This window comes from Pristiophorus japonicus, chromosome 3 (genome assembly GCF_044704955.1).
Source record: "Pristiophorus japonicus isolate sPriJap1 chromosome 3, sPriJap1.hap1, whole genome shotgun sequence".
In the NCBI taxonomy this organism is placed as follows: Eukaryota; Metazoa; Chordata; class Chondrichthyes; family Pristiophoridae; genus Pristiophorus; species Pristiophorus japonicus.
The window spans coordinates 121,752,574-121,770,816 of NC_091979.1; the positions used below are offsets into that span (position 1 = coordinate 121,752,574).

Consider the following 18,243-nt stretch of genomic DNA (forward strand, 5'->3'; position numbering starts at 1 on the left):
ATAGAGTGGAAAGGGAGACCAGTGAGAAGGGCATTGGGTAAATTGAGCCTTGAGCAAATGAAAGCATGGATAGTAGTTTCGGTGGGAGTGAGGTTATCACAAAATGTTTCAGAAATGGAAGTAAGCAGGTGGAAATGATGGCTAGGATATGGAGTTTGAAGCACCTGTCAGGGTCAAACAGGATACCAAGATTGTGAACTATCTGGGTCAGCCTGAGCAAATACATGCAGTGGGGTCATCATCATCATAAGCAGTCCCTCGGAATCGAGGAAGACTTGCTTCCACTCTTAGCATGAGCTCTTAGGTGGCTGTACAGTCCAATACGAGAACCACAGTCTCTGTCACAGGTGGGACAGACAGTGGTTGAAGGGAAGGGTAGGCGGGGAGCCTGTTTTGCTGCACGCTCCTTCCGCTGCCTGCGCTTGATTTCTGCATGCACTCGGCCACGATACTCGAGGAGCTCAGCGCCCACCCGGATGCACTTCCTCCACTTAGGGCGGTCTTTGGCCAGGGACTCCCAGATGTCAGTGGGGATGTCGCGCTTTATCAGAGAGGCTTTGAGGGTATCCTTGTAATGTTTCCTCTGCCCACCTTTGGCTCGTTTGCCATGGACGGTTCCGAGTAGAGCGCTTGCTTTGGGAGTATGGAGTCGCACAAAGGTACAAGGTTTTGGTGGGAAGTAAGATTACTTCAATTGTCTCAATGTTAAACAGGGAAAGTTTTGGCTAATTGATGAATTTGTGTTGGATAAGCCACCTGACGACACAGGTTGTGCAGTTGATGGTGTTGGTGTAGAAGTAAAGTTGGATATCAGAAGCACACATATTGAAACTGAACCAAAATTTGTGATTATTGTTTCCAAAGTGAAGCACATAAATGAAGAACAGGAAGGATCCGGGGTGGAATTTTGGAGTAGTCTGGAGGTGACTGTATGGGAGTGGGTGGAGAAGTCAATACTGGCGATGTGTTGTCTATGTTGAGATAGGTAGGTGGAACCAAGCAATGATAGTCCCATGCATGTGCACCATCGACGAGAGACAGTAAAGGAGGATGTCAGAGTTGACTACGGCAGAGAGATCAAAGGCCATGGTCACAGTAAAAGAGCATGTTGTTGGTGACTTTTTGCCCCAGCAGTCTTCATACTCTAGTTAGAGTTGAAGCTGGATTGAAGGGATCTGAGCAGGGAATCACAGAAGAGATGAACATCGAGCTAGGTGCCAACAACATATTCAACAATTGTGCAAAGGAAAGGTATGTTAGATCAGTGATGATAGTTGGACAGAGCAAAGGAGTCGAGGCTTTGCGAAGATTGGAATAGAGTAATATGAGCGAAAGGTGTCGGGAGTAAAGGGAGAGGTCCAAATGGGACCTGCTGATGATGGCTACGCTTCTGCCAATCCAATTTTGATGATCACCGTGGTGGGATGTATAGCCAGGTGGGGGAACTTCAATGAGAGCAGAAGGAGTCACTGCCCATAAGCCAGGTTTCTGTTAGGTCCAAAATATCAATCGACTCATCCAGGATCAGGTCTTACACATTTACATAAATATAAACAAATGCCTTGTATATTCTAAACAAATATATCCTATATTACACAAAACTTAGTTTATAAATTATTCTACTTGTATTTGGATAAATTACCTCATAATCAATTTTGAATTTCTGCACCATTCCCAGCTCCATAAACATTCTGAGGGCAGCAGTGATCATAGCATCGTTGTCAAGAGAGAAGTCATTGAAATGGAATTCATCAATACTGAGTTCAGTCGCAAGTGGGATGTTTGCTGCCTGCAAATGGAGAGAATTCTCAGGATTTTAATAATTCAAAACTAAGGTTTCACTTTGACTTTTCATCTGCACTTCATAGCAAATACTACATCGAGAGAGAGAAAGTCCTTCTTAAACTCCCCAAAGGTAAAAGATCCAACCTTTGGACTATTACTTCATCTTGGGAGTTGTTTGAAAAGCAGCCTGCAGTGATGGTGGTATAGTAAATGAAAAATCAGACTTTTTCAAAAAAATTATGTAGTGGGGTCAACCTAACATTCGGCCAAATTAAATCTAAGCTTATTCATACTTGATATTTGCAGCATCCCAGTCCTGTATGGTCCTGTACAAAGATATTAACAACATAAGAATTAGGAGCAGGAGTAGGCCATATGGTCCCTCGAGTCAGCTCCACCTTTCAGTAAGATCCTGGCTGATCTTCGACCTCAACTCTACTTTCCTGTCTGATCCCCATATCCCTTGATTCCACTAGAGTCCAAAAATCCATCTCAGCCTTGAATATACTCAATGATTCATCATCCACAGACCTTTGGGGTACAGAATTCTAAAAATTCACAACTATCCTGAGTGAATAAATTCCTCCTCTCAATTTTAAATGGCTGATCCCTTATCCTGAGACCATGGGCTAGAACCTCCACTTTTGCGGTTATCGCCCCAAAATGGACGATATTTTCAGCGGGGGCGGTAAAATAAGGTTTTAAGATTGCCGGCTTCTCGCCCATTCTCAAAACGCCTAGTTTCCATTTTTGAAAATTGGCATTACCGTGAGCGATATAAAATGGGTGGTAGGGTAAAATTTTTTTGACCTTCTGCGTAAAGTGTGGCCGTCCTTAGCAACGGCATGGCAATGCTCGATTCCCGTGATTCTGGAGGTCAAGGATCACCATGACATGTGCAGAAGGGGAGACCGAGAGAGAGGGAGTGAAGGCGTGGCTTGGTGTGATGTGGCTGCTTTGGGAGGAAGGAGGGAGACTTTAGAGCTTCACAGCAAGTAGGCAAACAAAGGTGGTTGTTACCAACCACATAGTTGACCGAATTTGGCCTATAATGGAGAGAGAGGAGGAGGCATCACAGCATGCTTTGGAGACTGACGCTGGAAAGAGCAGTGGATGGCGTACAAAAGCAGGGAGGTCCTGCTGCAACTGTAAAGAATATTGGTGAGGCCGCACCTGGAGTACTGCGTGCAGTTTTGGTCACCTTACTTAATGAAGGATATACTAGATTTGGAGGGGGGTACAGAGACGATTCACTAGGCTGATTCCGGAGATGAGGGGGTTACCTTATGATGATAGATTGAGTAGACTGGGTCTTTACTCGTTGGAGTTCAGAAGGATGAGGGGTGATCTTATAGAAACATTTAAAATAATGAAAGGGATAGACAAGATAGAGGCAGAGAGGTTGTTTCCACTGGTCGGGGAGACTCGAACTAGGGGGCACAGCCTCAAAATATGGGGGAGCCAATTTAAAACCGAGTTGAGAAGGAATTTCTTCTCTCAGAGGGTTGTGAATCTGTGGAATTCTCTGCCCAAGGAAGCAGTTGAGGCTAGCTCATTGAATGTATTCAAATCACAGATAGATAGATTTTTAACCAATAAGGGAATTAAGGGTTACGGGGAGCGGGCAGGTAAGTGGAACTGAGTCCACAGCCAGATCAGCCATGATCTTGTTGAATGGCGGAGCAGGCTCGAGGGGCTAGATGGCCTACTCCTGTTCCTAATTCTTATGTTCTTATGTGAGGTGGGAGAGGAGCACGTTGGAGGGCGCAAAAGAGCCAAGAGGTTCTCGGACGAGGCAAATGCCTCCCTCCTGCAGGAGGTCGAGTTAAGCTGGAGTGATTTGACACAGGGAGGATGTGGGAAGCCCACCCCAAAGGCATACTAGAAGATATGGACCGAGCTAGCAGAGGTGGTCTCGTCAGCGACCAACAAGGTGCATGAGGGCAACCAATGCTGCAAACAATGGAATGACCTTGTGGGATCCGCAAGAGTAAGTATTACATTAATTTACATGTACTTATGTATTTATATAATTTGATTTGTAACAGTCATGAGTGACTATCAGCAGATGTGAGGTCTTCCACTTTTACCGGGAATGTTTTACTCAAAGCCTGCGGTCATGGTCTTTAGGAATGTTATGTATGTAATAACTCGATAGACTGAGTACTGTAAACTCACTCAGGTGCAAACCTGGCACAACTTTATTCGGGCCCAAAGTGCCCACACTACATGGTGGCTTGCTTTATATACCTCTGGCCTGCACACATATGCGTACAGCCCAATGACCTCCGACAGTGGCGCCCCCTGGTGGTTAGTAACCCCAAACATACATAATTGACAACATCCCCCTTCAAGATCTTAGTATCAGTGTTTTTACAAGTTAAGACGGTCCGGGGCTTTCCGCTCACGAATTGATTGTTTCAGTTCAACTCCAGACCTGGGCGAACGTTCTGAATCTGTTATGACTGGAGGCTGGGTAGTCGATCTGATGGGAGTGGCAATGATCACGTCAAAGATTGAAAGTCTAGATTCATTGATGACGGCAGAGTCCTCTGGTAAATGAATATAGGTAGGTTGGTCACTGATCGTATCTTCCTCAACTTGTTCCAGTCATATGTGGGCTGCAGCTTTATCTGATCAACATGTTTCCTGCATGTTTGCCCATTCTTGAGCTTGACAATAAACACTCTATTACCCTCCTTGGCCGTAACAGTACCAGAGATCCACTTGGGACCTTGACCATAATTTAGCACATACACAGGATCGTTAACAGAGATGTCGCGTGACACAGCAGCACGACCATAATGCCACTGCTGATTTTGACGTCTGTTTTCAACACGATCGTTCAAGTCAGGATGGACGAAAGAGAGCTAGGTCTTGAGACCTCTCCATCAATACTTCAGCAGGTGAGACCCCAGTAAGCGTGTGGGGACTTGTCCTGTAACTAAGCAATATGCATGACGAGCGAGTCTGCAGTGAACCCTGAGTTACACGTTTCATACTCTGCTTGATTGTTTGGACAGCACGCTCTGCTTGACCATTAGAAGCAGGTTTGAATGGTGCTGACCTCACATGTTTAATGCCATTGAGTTTCATGAACTCATGAAACTCCAGACTTGTGAGGCAAGATCCGTTGTCGCTCACAACGATGTCAGGCAGACCATGAGTAGCAAACATGACACGAAGGCTCTCTATGGTAGCTGTGGATGTACTGGATGACATGATTATACACTCTATCCTCTTGGAATATGCATCCACCACAACAAAAAAAATCTTATCCAGGAAAGGACCCACAAAGTCGATGTGGATCCTCGACCATGGTTTGGATGGCCACGACCACAGACACAGCAGAGATTCCGCTGGTACTTTGCTTAGCTGCATGCAAGTGTTGCACTGATACACACATGGTTCCAGATCAGAGTCAATTCCAGGCCACCAAACGTGAGACCTGGCGATGGCTTTCATCATGACAATACCGGGATGAATGCTGTGTCGATCACGTACAAATTTCTCTCTGCCTTTCTTAGGCATAACAACACGATTATCCCACAGTAAACAATCTGACTGAATGGATAGTTCGTCTTTGCGACGGTTGTAAGGTTTGGTCTCATCACACATTTCTATAGGTATAGCAGACCAATCACCACTAATGACACAATGTTTTACAACTGGTAAAATCGGGTCCTGTCTCGTCCAGGTCCTAACTTGTTGAGCAGTGACACGGGTTCCTTCACTCTTAAAAGCATCCATAACTAACAGTAGATCTGCAGGTTGTGGCATCTCCACCTCCCATGTGGGCAAAGGCAGACAGCTCAGTGCATCGGCACAATTCTCGGTAACAGGTCTATGGCAAATGACATAATCATAGGCAGATAATGTCAGCGCCCACCTCTGGATGCGGGACGATACATTGGTATTGATACCTTTTGTTTTCCGAAAACAATGAAATGAGTGGTTTGTGATCCATTTTGAATTCAAAACAAAGACCAAACAGGTACTGAGTCATCTTTTTAACCCTGTACACGCAGGCGAAAGCTTCTTTTTCTACCATGCTGTAGGTTCTTTCCGCCATTGACAAACTTTTTGAAACATATGCTACAGGTTGTAATTTGCCCAACTCATTAGCTTGTCAGAGCATGCAACCAACTCCATATGATAAAGCATCATAGGCCAATACTAGACGCTTACACGAATCATAATATACCAGCAGCTTGTTAGAGCAAAGCAGATTAGTAGCTTTCTCAAAAGCCCTATCTTGAGACGCACCCCAAACCCAGTTGTCGCCTTTTCTTAGCAGCATGAGCAGTGGCTCTAATAAGGTGCTCAATCTAGGTAAGAAATTACCAAAGTATTTGAGTAGACCAAGGAACGAATGCAGCTCCGTCACATTCTGAGGCTTAGGTGCATTTTTGATGGTCTTAGTTTTCGAGTCCGTAGGCCTGATACTGTCAGCAGCAATTTTCCTCCCCAGGAATTCAACTTCCGGTGCCATGAAGATGCACTTCGAGTCCCACTTTGTCCAGTTTCTTCGACGTGTCAACCAGCTCCTGTGTCATGTAGGCTTACGTCAGATCCAACTTTGTGAACGACTTCCCCCCCTGGCTAACGTTGTAAACAGGTATTGATCCTGTTTCAAAACTCGGTTGATTGTAACCTTGTAGTCTCCACAAATCCTCTCTCTCCATGAATCTCTCCAGAATTCCAATGGTAATTTTGCATGCGAAAGTTGTTGAGTTACCTCGTCGCTAAATGTTATGTATGCAATAACTCGATAGACTGAGTAATGTAAACTCACTCAGGTGCAAACCTGGCTCAACTTTATTCGGGCCCAAAGTGCCCACATTACATGGCGTCTTGCTTTATATACCTCTGGCACACACACACATGCATACAGCCCAGTGATCTCTGACAATGGTGCCCCCTAGTGGATAGTAACCCCAAGCACACATACATGACAGTAAAGAATGATAATTATCATAATAATCATGATTACATCTGTCGGTTATGTGTTGTATCAGTCTCTGTGACAGTACCTAGCAATGATATCACGCAATGATGTCATACCATGTCATCCTGTCACCTTTTACAGAAGAAGCTATCGACGATGAGGTCCGTGCAGAGGCAAACGAGTGGGAAGCCACCAGTCCCCAATGACATCACTGACATGGAGGAGCAGTTGCTCACACTCGTGGCGAAGCACCCCCGGAAAGCTACGGACGCATCTGCAGACCCTGAAGTGATGCCACGTGAGTAAAGCTTACACCATTGCGTCATATAAAGTCTATAGATGCCACACCCACTCATATCCAAACAATCATATATGATCGATGATTTCTAAAAGTGTAATAGAAAAAATGCTGCCCTAATGAAAATCATTGCAATGCACAATGTGTTGATGGTCATGAAATGTGATGTCTGCGATGATTTTGATAGTGGTGGTGCTTTTGTCATGCATATGCTGTGTGTAGCGCTTGACTCACCTTGTCACCCTAGCACCCCCTTCTCCTCTAATAACCTAATTTATTTTTTGCAGCTCAGCCAGCAGCGCGGTCCCAGGCAAGACCACAGAGGCCAGAAGTTGGGGGCGCGGGGCAGGAGTCGGTGGACGATCCTACATCTGGTGCTGAGGAGCTCTGATTCTCGCCCGTCAATCCGCTGGGTCTGTTCTCCATGGATGAGAGCACGGACTTTGAAGAACCTGCATCGCCACGCTCCAGAAGCTATTCCACCCCAAGGCCATCTAGTGGTCCTCCGGTCATTCCCGGCACCACTCATGTTTGACATATTTGCTGGAATTCTTTGAGGATGTAATGAACAGAGTGGATAAAGGGGAACCAGTGGATGTAGTGTATTTGGATTTCCAGAAGGCATTTGATAAGGTGCCACAAAAAAGGTTACTGCACAAGATAAAAGTTCACGGGGTTGGGGGTAATATATTAGCATGGATAGAGGATTAGCTAACAGACAGAAAACGGAGAGTCAGGATAAATGGTTCATTCTCTGGTTGGCTACCAGTAACTAGTGGGGTGCCGCAGGGATCAATGCTGGGACCCCAACTATTTACAATCTATATTAACGACTTGGAAGAAGGGACTGAGTGTAACGTAGCCAAGTTTGCAGATGATACAAAGATGGGAGGAAAAGCAAAGTGTGAGGAGGACACAAAATCTGCAAAAGGACATAGACAGGCTAAGTGAGTGGGCAAAAATTTGGCAGATGGAGTATAATGTTGGAAAGTGTGAGGTCATGCACTTTGGCAGAAAAAATACAACAGCAAGTTATTATTTAAATGGAGAAAGATTGCAAAGTGCTGCAGTACAGCGGGACCTGGGGGTACTTGTGCATGAAACAAAAAAGGATAGTATGCAGGTACAGCAAGTGATCAGGAAGGCCAATGGTATCTTGGCCTTTATTGCAAAGGGGATGGAGTATAAAAGCAGGGATGGCTTGCTACAGCTATACAGGGTATTGGTGAGGCCACACCTGGAATACTGCGTGCAGTTTTGCTTTCCATATTTACGAAAGGAGATACTTGCTTTGGAGGCAGTTCAGACAAGGTTCACTAGGTTGATTCTGGAGATGAGGGGGTTGACTTATGAGGAAAAGTTGAGTAGGTTGGGCCTCTACTCATTCGAATTCAGAAGAATGAGAGGTGATCTTATTGAAACGTATAAGATTATGAGGGAGCTTGACAAGATGGATGCAGAGAGGATGTTTCCACTGATGGGGGAAACTAGAACTAGAGGGCATGATCTTAGAATAAGGGGCCGCCCATTTAAAACTGAGATGAGGAGAAATTTCTTCTCTCTGAGGGTTGTAAATCTGTGGAATCCGCTGCCTCAGAAAGCTGTGGCAGCTGGGACAGTGAATAAAATTAAGACAGAAATAAACAGATTCTTGAACTATAAAGTGATAAGGGGGTATAGGGAGTGGGCAGGGAGGTGGAGCTGAGTCCATGATCAGATCAGCCATGATCTTATTGAATGGCGGAGCAGGCTCGAGGGGCCGTATGGCCTACTCCTGTTCCTATTTCTTATGTTCTAGAAACATTGAAACATAGAAAATAGGTGCAGGAGTAGGCCATTCGGCCCTTCGAGCCTGCACCACCATTCAATATGATCATAGCTGATCATGCAACTTCAGTACCCCATTCCTGCTTTCTCTCCATACCCCTTGATCCCTTTAGCCGTAAGGGCCACATCTAACTCCCTTTTCAATATATCTAACGAACTGGCCTCAACAACTTTCTGTGGTAGAGAATTCCACAGGTTCACAATTCTCTGAGTGAAGAAGTTTTTCCTCATCTCGGTCCTGAATGGCTTACCCCTTATCCTTAGACTGTGACTCTTGGTTCTGGACTTCCCCAACATCGGGAACAACTACCCACATCTAACTTGTCCAGTCCCGTCAGAACCTTATATGTTTCTATGAGATCCCCTCTCATCCTTCTAAACTCCAATGTATAAAGGCCCAGTTGATCCAGTCTCTCCTCATATGTCAGTCCTGCCATCCTGGCAATCAGTCTGGTGAACCTTCGCTGCACTCCCTCAATAGCAAGAATGTCCTTCCTCAGATTAGGAGACCAAAACTGTACACAATATTCAAGGTGTGGCCTCACCAAGACACTGTACAACTGCAGTAAGACCTCCTTGCTCCTATACTCAATTCCTCTCACTATGAAGGCCAACATGCCATTTGCCGCCTTCACCGCCTGCTGTACCTGCATGCCAATTTTCAATAACTGATGTACCATGACACCCAGGTCTCGTTGCACCTCCCCTTTTCCTAATCTGTCACCATTCAGATAATATTCTGCCTTCCTGTTTTTGCCACCAAAGTGGATAACCTCACATTTATCTACATTATACTGCATCTGCCATGCATTTGCCCACTCACCTAACCTGTCCAAGTCGCTCTGCAGCCTCTTAGCATCCTCCTCACACCTCACACTGCCACCCAGTTTAGTGTCATCTTCTAACTTGGAGATATTACATTCAATTCCTTCGTCTAAATCATTAATGTATATTGTAAATAGCTGGGGTCCCAGCACTGAACCTTGCGGTACCCCACTAGTCACTGCCTGTCATTCTGAAAAGGACCTGTTTATTCCTACTCTTTGCTTCCTGTCTGCCAACCAGTTCTCTATCCACGTCAATACATTACCCCAATCCCATGTGCCTTAATTTTGCACACCAATCTCTTGTGTGGGACCTTGTCAAAAGCCTTTTGAAAATCTAAATACACCACATCCACTGGTTCTCCCTTGTCCACTCCACTAGTTACATCCTCAAAAAATTCTAGAAGATTTGTCAAGCATAATTTCCCTTTCATAAATCCATACTGACATGGACCGATCCTGTCACTGCTTTCCAAATGTGTTTCTATTACATCCTTAATAATTGATTCCAACATTTTCCCCACTACCGATGTAAGGCTAACCAATCTATAATTCCCTGTTCTCTCTCTCCCTCCTTTTTTTAAAAAGTGGGGTTACATTAGCTACCCTCCAATCCATAGGAACTGATTCAGAGTTTATAGAATGTTGGAAAATGAGCACCAATGCATCCACTATTTCTAGGGTCACTTCCTTAAGTACTCTGGGATGCAGACTATCAGGCCCTGAGGTTTTATCAGCCTTCAGTCCCATCACTTTCCCTAACACCATTTCCTGACTAATAAGGATTTCCTTCAGTTCCTCCTTCTCGCTAGACCCTCGGTGCCCTCATATTTCCGGAAGGTTATTTGTGTCTTCCTTCGTGAAGACAGAACCAAAGTATTTGTTCAATTGGTCTGCCATTTCTTTGTTCCCCATTATAAATTCACCTGATTCTGACTGCAAGGGACCTACATTTGTCTTCACTAATCTTTTTCTCTTCACATATCTATAGAAGCTTTTGCAGTCAGTTTTTATGTTCCCTGCAAGCTTAGTCTCATACTCTATTTCCCCCTCCTAATTAAACCCTTTGTCCTCCTCTGCTGAATTCTAAATTTCTCCCAGTCCTCAGGTTTGCTGCTTTTTCTGGCCAATTTATATGTCTCTTCCTTGGATTTAGCACTATCCCTAATTTCCCTTGTTAGCCATGGTTGAGCCACCTTCCCCGTTTTATTTTTATGCCAAACAGGGATGTACAAATGTTGAAGTTCATCGATGTGATCTTTAAATGTTCTGATATTCTTATGTTCTTATAAGAAGACCAAAAACACTGCATAGTTCTCCAGCTGTGGTCTCTCCAAAGTCCTGTATAATTACAGCAAGATTTCCTTACTCTTGTACACCAACCCTCTTGCAATAAAGGTCAACATGCCATTTGCCTTCCTAATTGCTTGCTGTAAACATAGAAACATAGAAACATAGAAAATAGGTGCAGGAGTAGGCCATTCGGCCCTTCTAGCCTGCACCGCCATTCAATGAGTTCATGGCTGAACATTCAACTTCAGTACCCCATTCCTGCTTTCTCGCCATACCCCTTGATCCCCCTAGCAGTAAGGACCTCATCTAACTCCTTTTTGAATATATTTAGTGAATTGGCCTCAACAACTTTCTGTGGTAGAGAATTCCACAGGTTCACCACTCTCTGGGTGAAGAAGTTCCTCCGCATCTCGGTCCTAAATGGCTTACCCCTTATCCTTAGACTGTGACCCCTGGTTCTGGACTTCCCCAACATTGGGAACATTCTTCCTGCATCTAACCTGTCTAACCCCGTCAGAATTTTATATGTTTCTCAGAATTTTATATGTACCTACATGCTAACTCTGTGTTTCCTGTACGAGCTCACCTAACTCTCTCTGAACAACAACATTTAATCGTTTCGCACCATTTAAAAAAATTATGTTTTTCTATTCTTCCTGCCAAAGTGAATAACCTCACATTTCCCCACATTATACTCCATCTTATTGCCCGCTCAATTAACCTGCCTATTATCCTTTGCAGTCTGATTGTGTCATTCTCACAGTAACCTTTCCCACCTAGATTTGGATCATCAGAAAGCTTGGCTACATTACACTCGGTCCCTTCATCTAAGTCATTAATATAGATTGTAAATAGCTGAGACCCAAGCCCTGATCCTTGTAGCACCCCACTGGTTACAGCCTGCCAATATGAAAATGACCCGTTTATCCCTACTCTCTTTTCTGCCCGTTAACCAATCTTCTATCCATGCTAATATATTTCTCCCAACCCTATGAGTCCTTATCTTGCATAACAGCCTTTTATGTGGCTCCTTGTTGAATGCCTTTTGGAAATCCAAATATACTACATCCATTGGTTCCCCTTTATCTACCTGCAAGTTACAATCTCAAAAAAACAAATAATTTTGTGAAACACGATTTCCCTTTCTTAAAACTCTGTTGAATCTGCCTAATCATATTATGATTTTCTAAGTGCCCTGTTACCACTTTCTTAATAATAGATTCCGGCATTTTCCCAGACGACTGATGTCAGGCTAACTGACCTGTAGTTCCCTGTTTTCTCTCTCCTTCCTTTCTTGAATAGCTTTAACATTGTTAAAGCAATAGTTTTATTCACTGTTTTGACTGTTTCATGAAAAAATAATCTATTGTCGAATATGTACCATTCTGATGCACTGCCAATGGATAGTTCTAATTTTTTTAACACTTTTCAGAGTAGAAACATTTTATTTTTTTTCCTCCTCTATTTTTCATATGTCTTAATAATTGTCAGTTGTGTACATTGAGCCTATTGTCCATATGCAATTGTCCATGGATTTATTTGTATAGTTGTAGCACGTGAGGGGCACACATTTGTTTCATTTATCTGAAGTAATTTGAGGAGAACACTTTATTTACTTAATTTTGTAAAAATAATTATCTGTAAGCAAAGTCAGAGATTGCTTTTTGAGCTAAAAGTGATTATTTCATCAAGATATTCAGTACAAACTATCGGCATTTTACACATTTGCTTCCACTGCTGGCTCTTTAATCATCCTTCAGTTTTACTCAGCAGGGTTAAAATTCCTTGTGGGCAATAGCCCGTTTTACACTCTGTTGATTTCCACTGATTAACTTCAGTGGAAAAGAAAATGGGGTAGAATGTAAAACAGGCTGACAATTTGTTATTGTCTGCTTTGCAACAACAACTTGCATTTATAAAGCATCTTTAACGTAGTAAAACATTCACAACTGCCCAAAACAAAATTCAACCCCAACATTTTGTTTGTCTCTACAGGGGCTGCTCATTATTACTGACTTGCCTCCATCCAGGAACACCTGCATGAAGAACATAAGAAATAGGAACAGGAGTAGGCCATATGGCCCCTCGAGCCTGCTCCGCCATTCAATAAGATCATGGCTGATCTGATCATGGACTTAGCTCCACTTCCCCGCCCGCTCCCCATAACCCCTTATCGTTTAAGAAACTGTCTATTTCTGTCGTAAATTAATTCAATATCCCAGCTTTCACAGCTCTGAGGCAGCGAATTCCACAGATTTACAACCCTCAGAGAGAAGAAATTTCTCCTCATCTCAGTTTTAAATGGGCGGCCCCTTATTCTAAGATCATGCCTTCTAGTTCTAGTCTCCCCCATCGGTGGAAACATCCTCCCTGCATCCACCTTGTCAAGCCCCCTCATAATCTTAGACGTTTCATAGAAACATAGAAAATAGGTGCAGGAGTAGGCCATTCGGCCCTTCTAGCCTGCACCGCCATTCAATGAGTTCATGGCTGAACATTCAACTTCAGTACCCCATTCCTGCTTTCTCGCCATACCCCTTGATCCCCCTAGCAGTAAGGACCTCATCTAACTCCTTTTTGAATATATTTAGTGAATTGGCCTCAACAACTTTCTGTGGTAGAGAATTCCACAGGTTCACCACTCTCTGGGTGAAGAAGTTCCTCCGCATCTCGGTCCTAAATGGCTTACCCCTTATCCTTAGACTGTGACCCCTGGTTCTGGACTTCCCCAACATTGGGAACATTCTTCCTGCATCTAACCTGTCTAACCCCGTCAGAATTTTATATGTTTCTATGAGGTCCCCTCTCATTCTTCTGAACTCCAGTGAATACAAGCCCAGTTGATCCAGTCTTTCTTGATAGGTCAGTCCCGCCATCCCGGGAATCAGTCTGGTGAACCTTCGCTGCACTCCCTCAATAGCAAGAATGTCCTTCCTCAGGTTAGGAGACCAAAACTGTACACAATACTCCAGGTGTGGCCTCACCAATGCCCTGTACAACTGTAGCAACACCTCCCTGCCCCTGTACTCAAATCCCCTTGCTATGAAGGCCAACATGCCATTTGCTTTCTTAACCGCCTGCTGCACCTGCATGCCAACCTTCAATGACTGATGTACCATGACACCCAGGTCTCTTTGCACCTCCCCTTTTCCTAATCTGTCACCATTCAGATAATAGTCTGTCTCTCTGTTTTTACCACCAAAGTGGATAACCTCACATTTATCCACATTATACTTCATCTGCCATGCATTTGCCCACTCACCTAACCTATCCAAGTCGCTCTGCAGCCTCACAGCATCCTCCTCGCAGCTCACACTGCCACCCAACTTAGTGTCATCCGCAAATTTGGAGATACTACATTTAATCCCCTCATCTAAATCATTAATGTACAGTGTAAACAGCTGGGGCCCCAGCACAGAACCTTGCGGTACCCCACTAGTCACTGCCTGCCATTCTGAAAAGTACCCATTTACTCCTACTCTTTGTTTCGATATGATCACACCTCAATCTTCTAAATTCCAATGAGTAGAGCATTTGCAATGCTATCATCAGTAGTGCTCTGCCATTGGCTGACAGATGGCACAATTTAAATGGGGGAGGACAAACATTTTTTTTCTGTGATGCTTTATCTAATAAACAAATCTCACCCAAATTAATTTGGTGACACATAATACCTGGATTTAACTCTCATGTATAACTGCTCAAAAGCTTAAGGTATTGGGATTGTTCCTTATCCCTCTATATGCTTATGTCACACAGGTTTGTGTCCAAATTCTTGGCAACAGTCATGACTTAATCATCTTTCGCCATTCCTCCTATGCCACCTTTGTTCCAACCAGGCCATCAGGTTACAGGTTGGTCATCTGTTGGTCAAGCATGACCTTCCCTTTTGAAATCTGGGCTGACTATTCTTTATTATATTTTCACATTCTAGATGCTTTTCTATAACATCTTTCAGTTAACATTCCATTATCTTTACTACCAACGTTATTAGGCTAATTGGTTTATAGTTCCCTGGACTTGTTCAATCTCCCTTTTTAAATATAGGAATCACATTAGCTGTCCGCCAGTCCTCTGACACTATTCCCTTTTCTAATTAATGTTCTAATTTTTCTATATATGTAATAATGCCTCTGCTATCTCTTCCCTAACTTCTATTAATATGCACGGATGCAATCGAGGGGTTTTATCCTCTCCATGTGTGATTAGTTTATCAATTATCAATGAGCATAATATAATGGGATCGAAATTCAGTACCACTATTTTTGAGGAATTGTCACCGCTTGAGAGAAATTTTTAACGTCTCACTTCCGGCGTGCTCCCCAAATGCGAAATTCAGTGTTGATGCCTAAAGAATTGATAGCAGCGTAAAATCATGGCATTGCACACTTACCTGGAGGCGCTACGCTGCGCTAAGTGGGCCGTTAAGCGTAGTCTCAACATCTGGGACTTAGGCAACATTTGGAGCTGCGCACAGACATAGTGACGTCACCTGGATTGAATTGAGGTGTGGATTGGGCATCTCAATGCCTCGTGGGTATATTCGCTTCCAATGCACTCACTCAAATGGTGAGCATGGCAGACCTAGCAGCAGCAGCTTGTCAGAGTGCCCACTGGTTCACAGATGGCACACTGGATGCACTCCTTGATGCCCTAGAGAGGCGTCGGCAGGTGCTGAGGACAGAGGCTGGGAGGAAACCCCAAACATTCCGAAGGTTATGGAGGGAAATAGCAGAGCAAATGTCACAGTGCCGAGAACAGCAATACAATGCAGAAAAAAGTGGAATTACTTGACGTGGCTGGTGAGGGTGAGTATCTTTAATTTCAAACTTCAACTTGCTATGCTCTGACCTCAATGTGCACTCTCTGCCCAATGTAGTGTTTCCGAATCCATGCTCTAAGTGGCCGTTAATCTTGTTACTCGGCTCTGCTGACCCACCCCTCATGTTGACTCCTCAGTCTTCATATGTGTGTTGAAGACTATATCCTCCGTTAGGTCCTGTTACTGTAATTCAAGCATTGCCACAGCAAGTCGACGCTGCAATTGGTAGTTACATCGAGCTGTGAAGACTGTCATAGAGTAAAATGTGCTAATCATCGAGCTGTGAAGACTCTCATAGAGGAACGGATAGCTACTCTGATGGGCGGTGGGTGTGGCCGACCCCCCTCGGGACAGTGACAGTATGTTGAGTTCCTTTGCATCGACCTGCAGGACACTTGGCCCTTGCACCATCAATGTGTGGCTATTTCCACGAGACTGGCATTCACAAATGCCTTTCCTGCGCCTCGCTTCCTCCGCTGCTGGTAACCACTGTTCTATGTTTGTGCTTTCAGATGACCAGCACAATCCACCGGGGCATTCTCGGGCACCTTCCACGGGTGCAGATGGTGGCGGGGACCAAGGGAACGAGGAGGGGCAGGAAGACAACAACACCTTCGACCTCACGCAGGAGGCTGCGCCATCTGAGAGTGTGGCCAGCAACGCTTGACCAAGGGGTGATGTTCCAGGACCCAGTGCCCTCCAGCAACACCACGGGAGGTGCCAGCTCCCCAGAGGGTGAATGCGCACCAGAGTGATGTTCAGCAGCATTCTGATGATGAACCCGACCTAGAGGTTGTCGCAAGACAATCCCTGCAGTTGCACAGCGATGTGCTGGGTGCACTAACAGGGATGCCACAGAGTCTTGATGCTCTAGCTGTGAGGATGGAGGAGTCCACCTTACTGTTGCTCATGCATCTCAGCAGCCCATTGAGCCCATCCTTGGTAGATACCAACGGATGCTGGATGCAAACAATGACCATGGGGTCCCAGACATGGTGGCACAGGCTATGGCTGATGTTGCAGTGGCCATTGAGCACCTGGCCGATGCTATTGTAGGCCTCCATACTAAAATGTCGTCAGTGCGTGGAGTCCTGAGTTAGCTCTCTGGTGTACTACAGTCACAGACACTCTTGATGCAGAGGCAAATAGATCCAATGGGCGCACTGACTGCTGCTATCCGGTCTGGGGCCCCATCAGTTCAACGGGGACCTAACCTTGCTGAACCGGGGCAGCAATCTGACCTCACCCACATTTCTGCAGATGATGATGCTCTGCCCCGGGGAAGTAGCAGCCTGTTGGGCCTGTTGGAATGTGATGTCGTTTCTCAGGATGACATCATTCTGCCTTTGCAACTGCCGCTCTCTGCAACTCATCCACAACAGAGTGCTTCCACCCATCCTGAGTTTATGCAGTCCACAGTCGGGTCTTCCAGGGTCTGAGCTGGTCAGGGACATCCTGCTAGGCTATCATGTGTGGTTGCAGCTCCAAGTCAGCAACCGACTACCAGCCTTGCTGAAGGCCCTGAGACCCCATTGAGGAGGAGCAGTAGGCGTGGGAGGGGGGAGAAGGAAAGGGGTGGTAAAGCACTCTTCAAGACAAAGTAAAAATCTGTGGGAAGGTGGCTACCTATGCTGACCTTGTTAAGATATGAGCTTTTTTAACTAGTTGCACTTGTACGACCCACCAAACACTTGCTTGATAGTCAACAGAAATGGGTAGCTTGTTACAATGTGAGCTCATGTAAATTGTTGCACTTGGATGAATGATGAAACAATTATTTGGTCGGTACCAGAGATGGCTACCTCGTTAGAAAATGAATTGATGTCAATAGTTGCACTTGGATGTCTCTGAGAATGTTTGAAGGGATTTTGTGGGTATGTTGGTGTGTTGGGGATGAAGTTGTTGTCTTGTGCTTGTTTTCAGCAAACATGATTTATGTTTGCAATAAACCAAGTTTTGATTTAAAAACAGAAAATGCTGGAAATCTCAGCAGGTCAGGCAGCATCTGTGGAGAGAAAGCAGTGTTAACGTTTTGGGTCAATGACCCTTCGTCAGAACTGGACTGGTTGGTCTGAATGGTCTGTTTCAATGTAATCCTATATATCTCCCCCTTTCTGTGTTAAATATTCTTAGAAGTAGAGATTAAAAAGATAAAGCTGGATTTTAATATAAAAACGGGCTGGAGGCAGGGAATGGTGGTGGGGCGATAGCGCATGAGAAACCCGGAAATATGTTAAGCGCGTCTTTTAGTGGCATTTTAACACAGCCACTTCATTAGCATTTTATTTCCGGCGTTCCTGTCCAATCAGCGGATGTGATGATGATCTGTAAGACACAATTTCAACTCCAGTATTTGAAGTTTAAAGGGACACTCCAAACATGCAAATTGAAGCAGTTGGAGTTTGGAAGAAGAGAGGAGATAGGTCAGAAATGGAAGCAAGATGGT

At 44.6% G+C, this 18,243-nt stretch overlaps 1 protein-coding gene across 2 annotated transcripts in view; it reads right to left on the bottom strand.

The window, feature by feature from the left end:
- pde11a (phosphodiesterase 11a) overlaps window positions 1–18,243 on the bottom strand; it is a 609,195-nt gene that overhangs the window by 175,570 nt on the left and 415,382 nt on the right. For both annotated transcript variants that reach the window (XM_070875770.1, XM_070875769.1), the window contains one exon: window positions 1,643–1,789. In XM_070875770.1, the coding sequence (XP_070731871.1) occupies window positions 1,643–1,789 (147 nt within the window). The remainder of the gene's footprint in view (window positions 1–1,642; window positions 1,790–18,243) is intronic.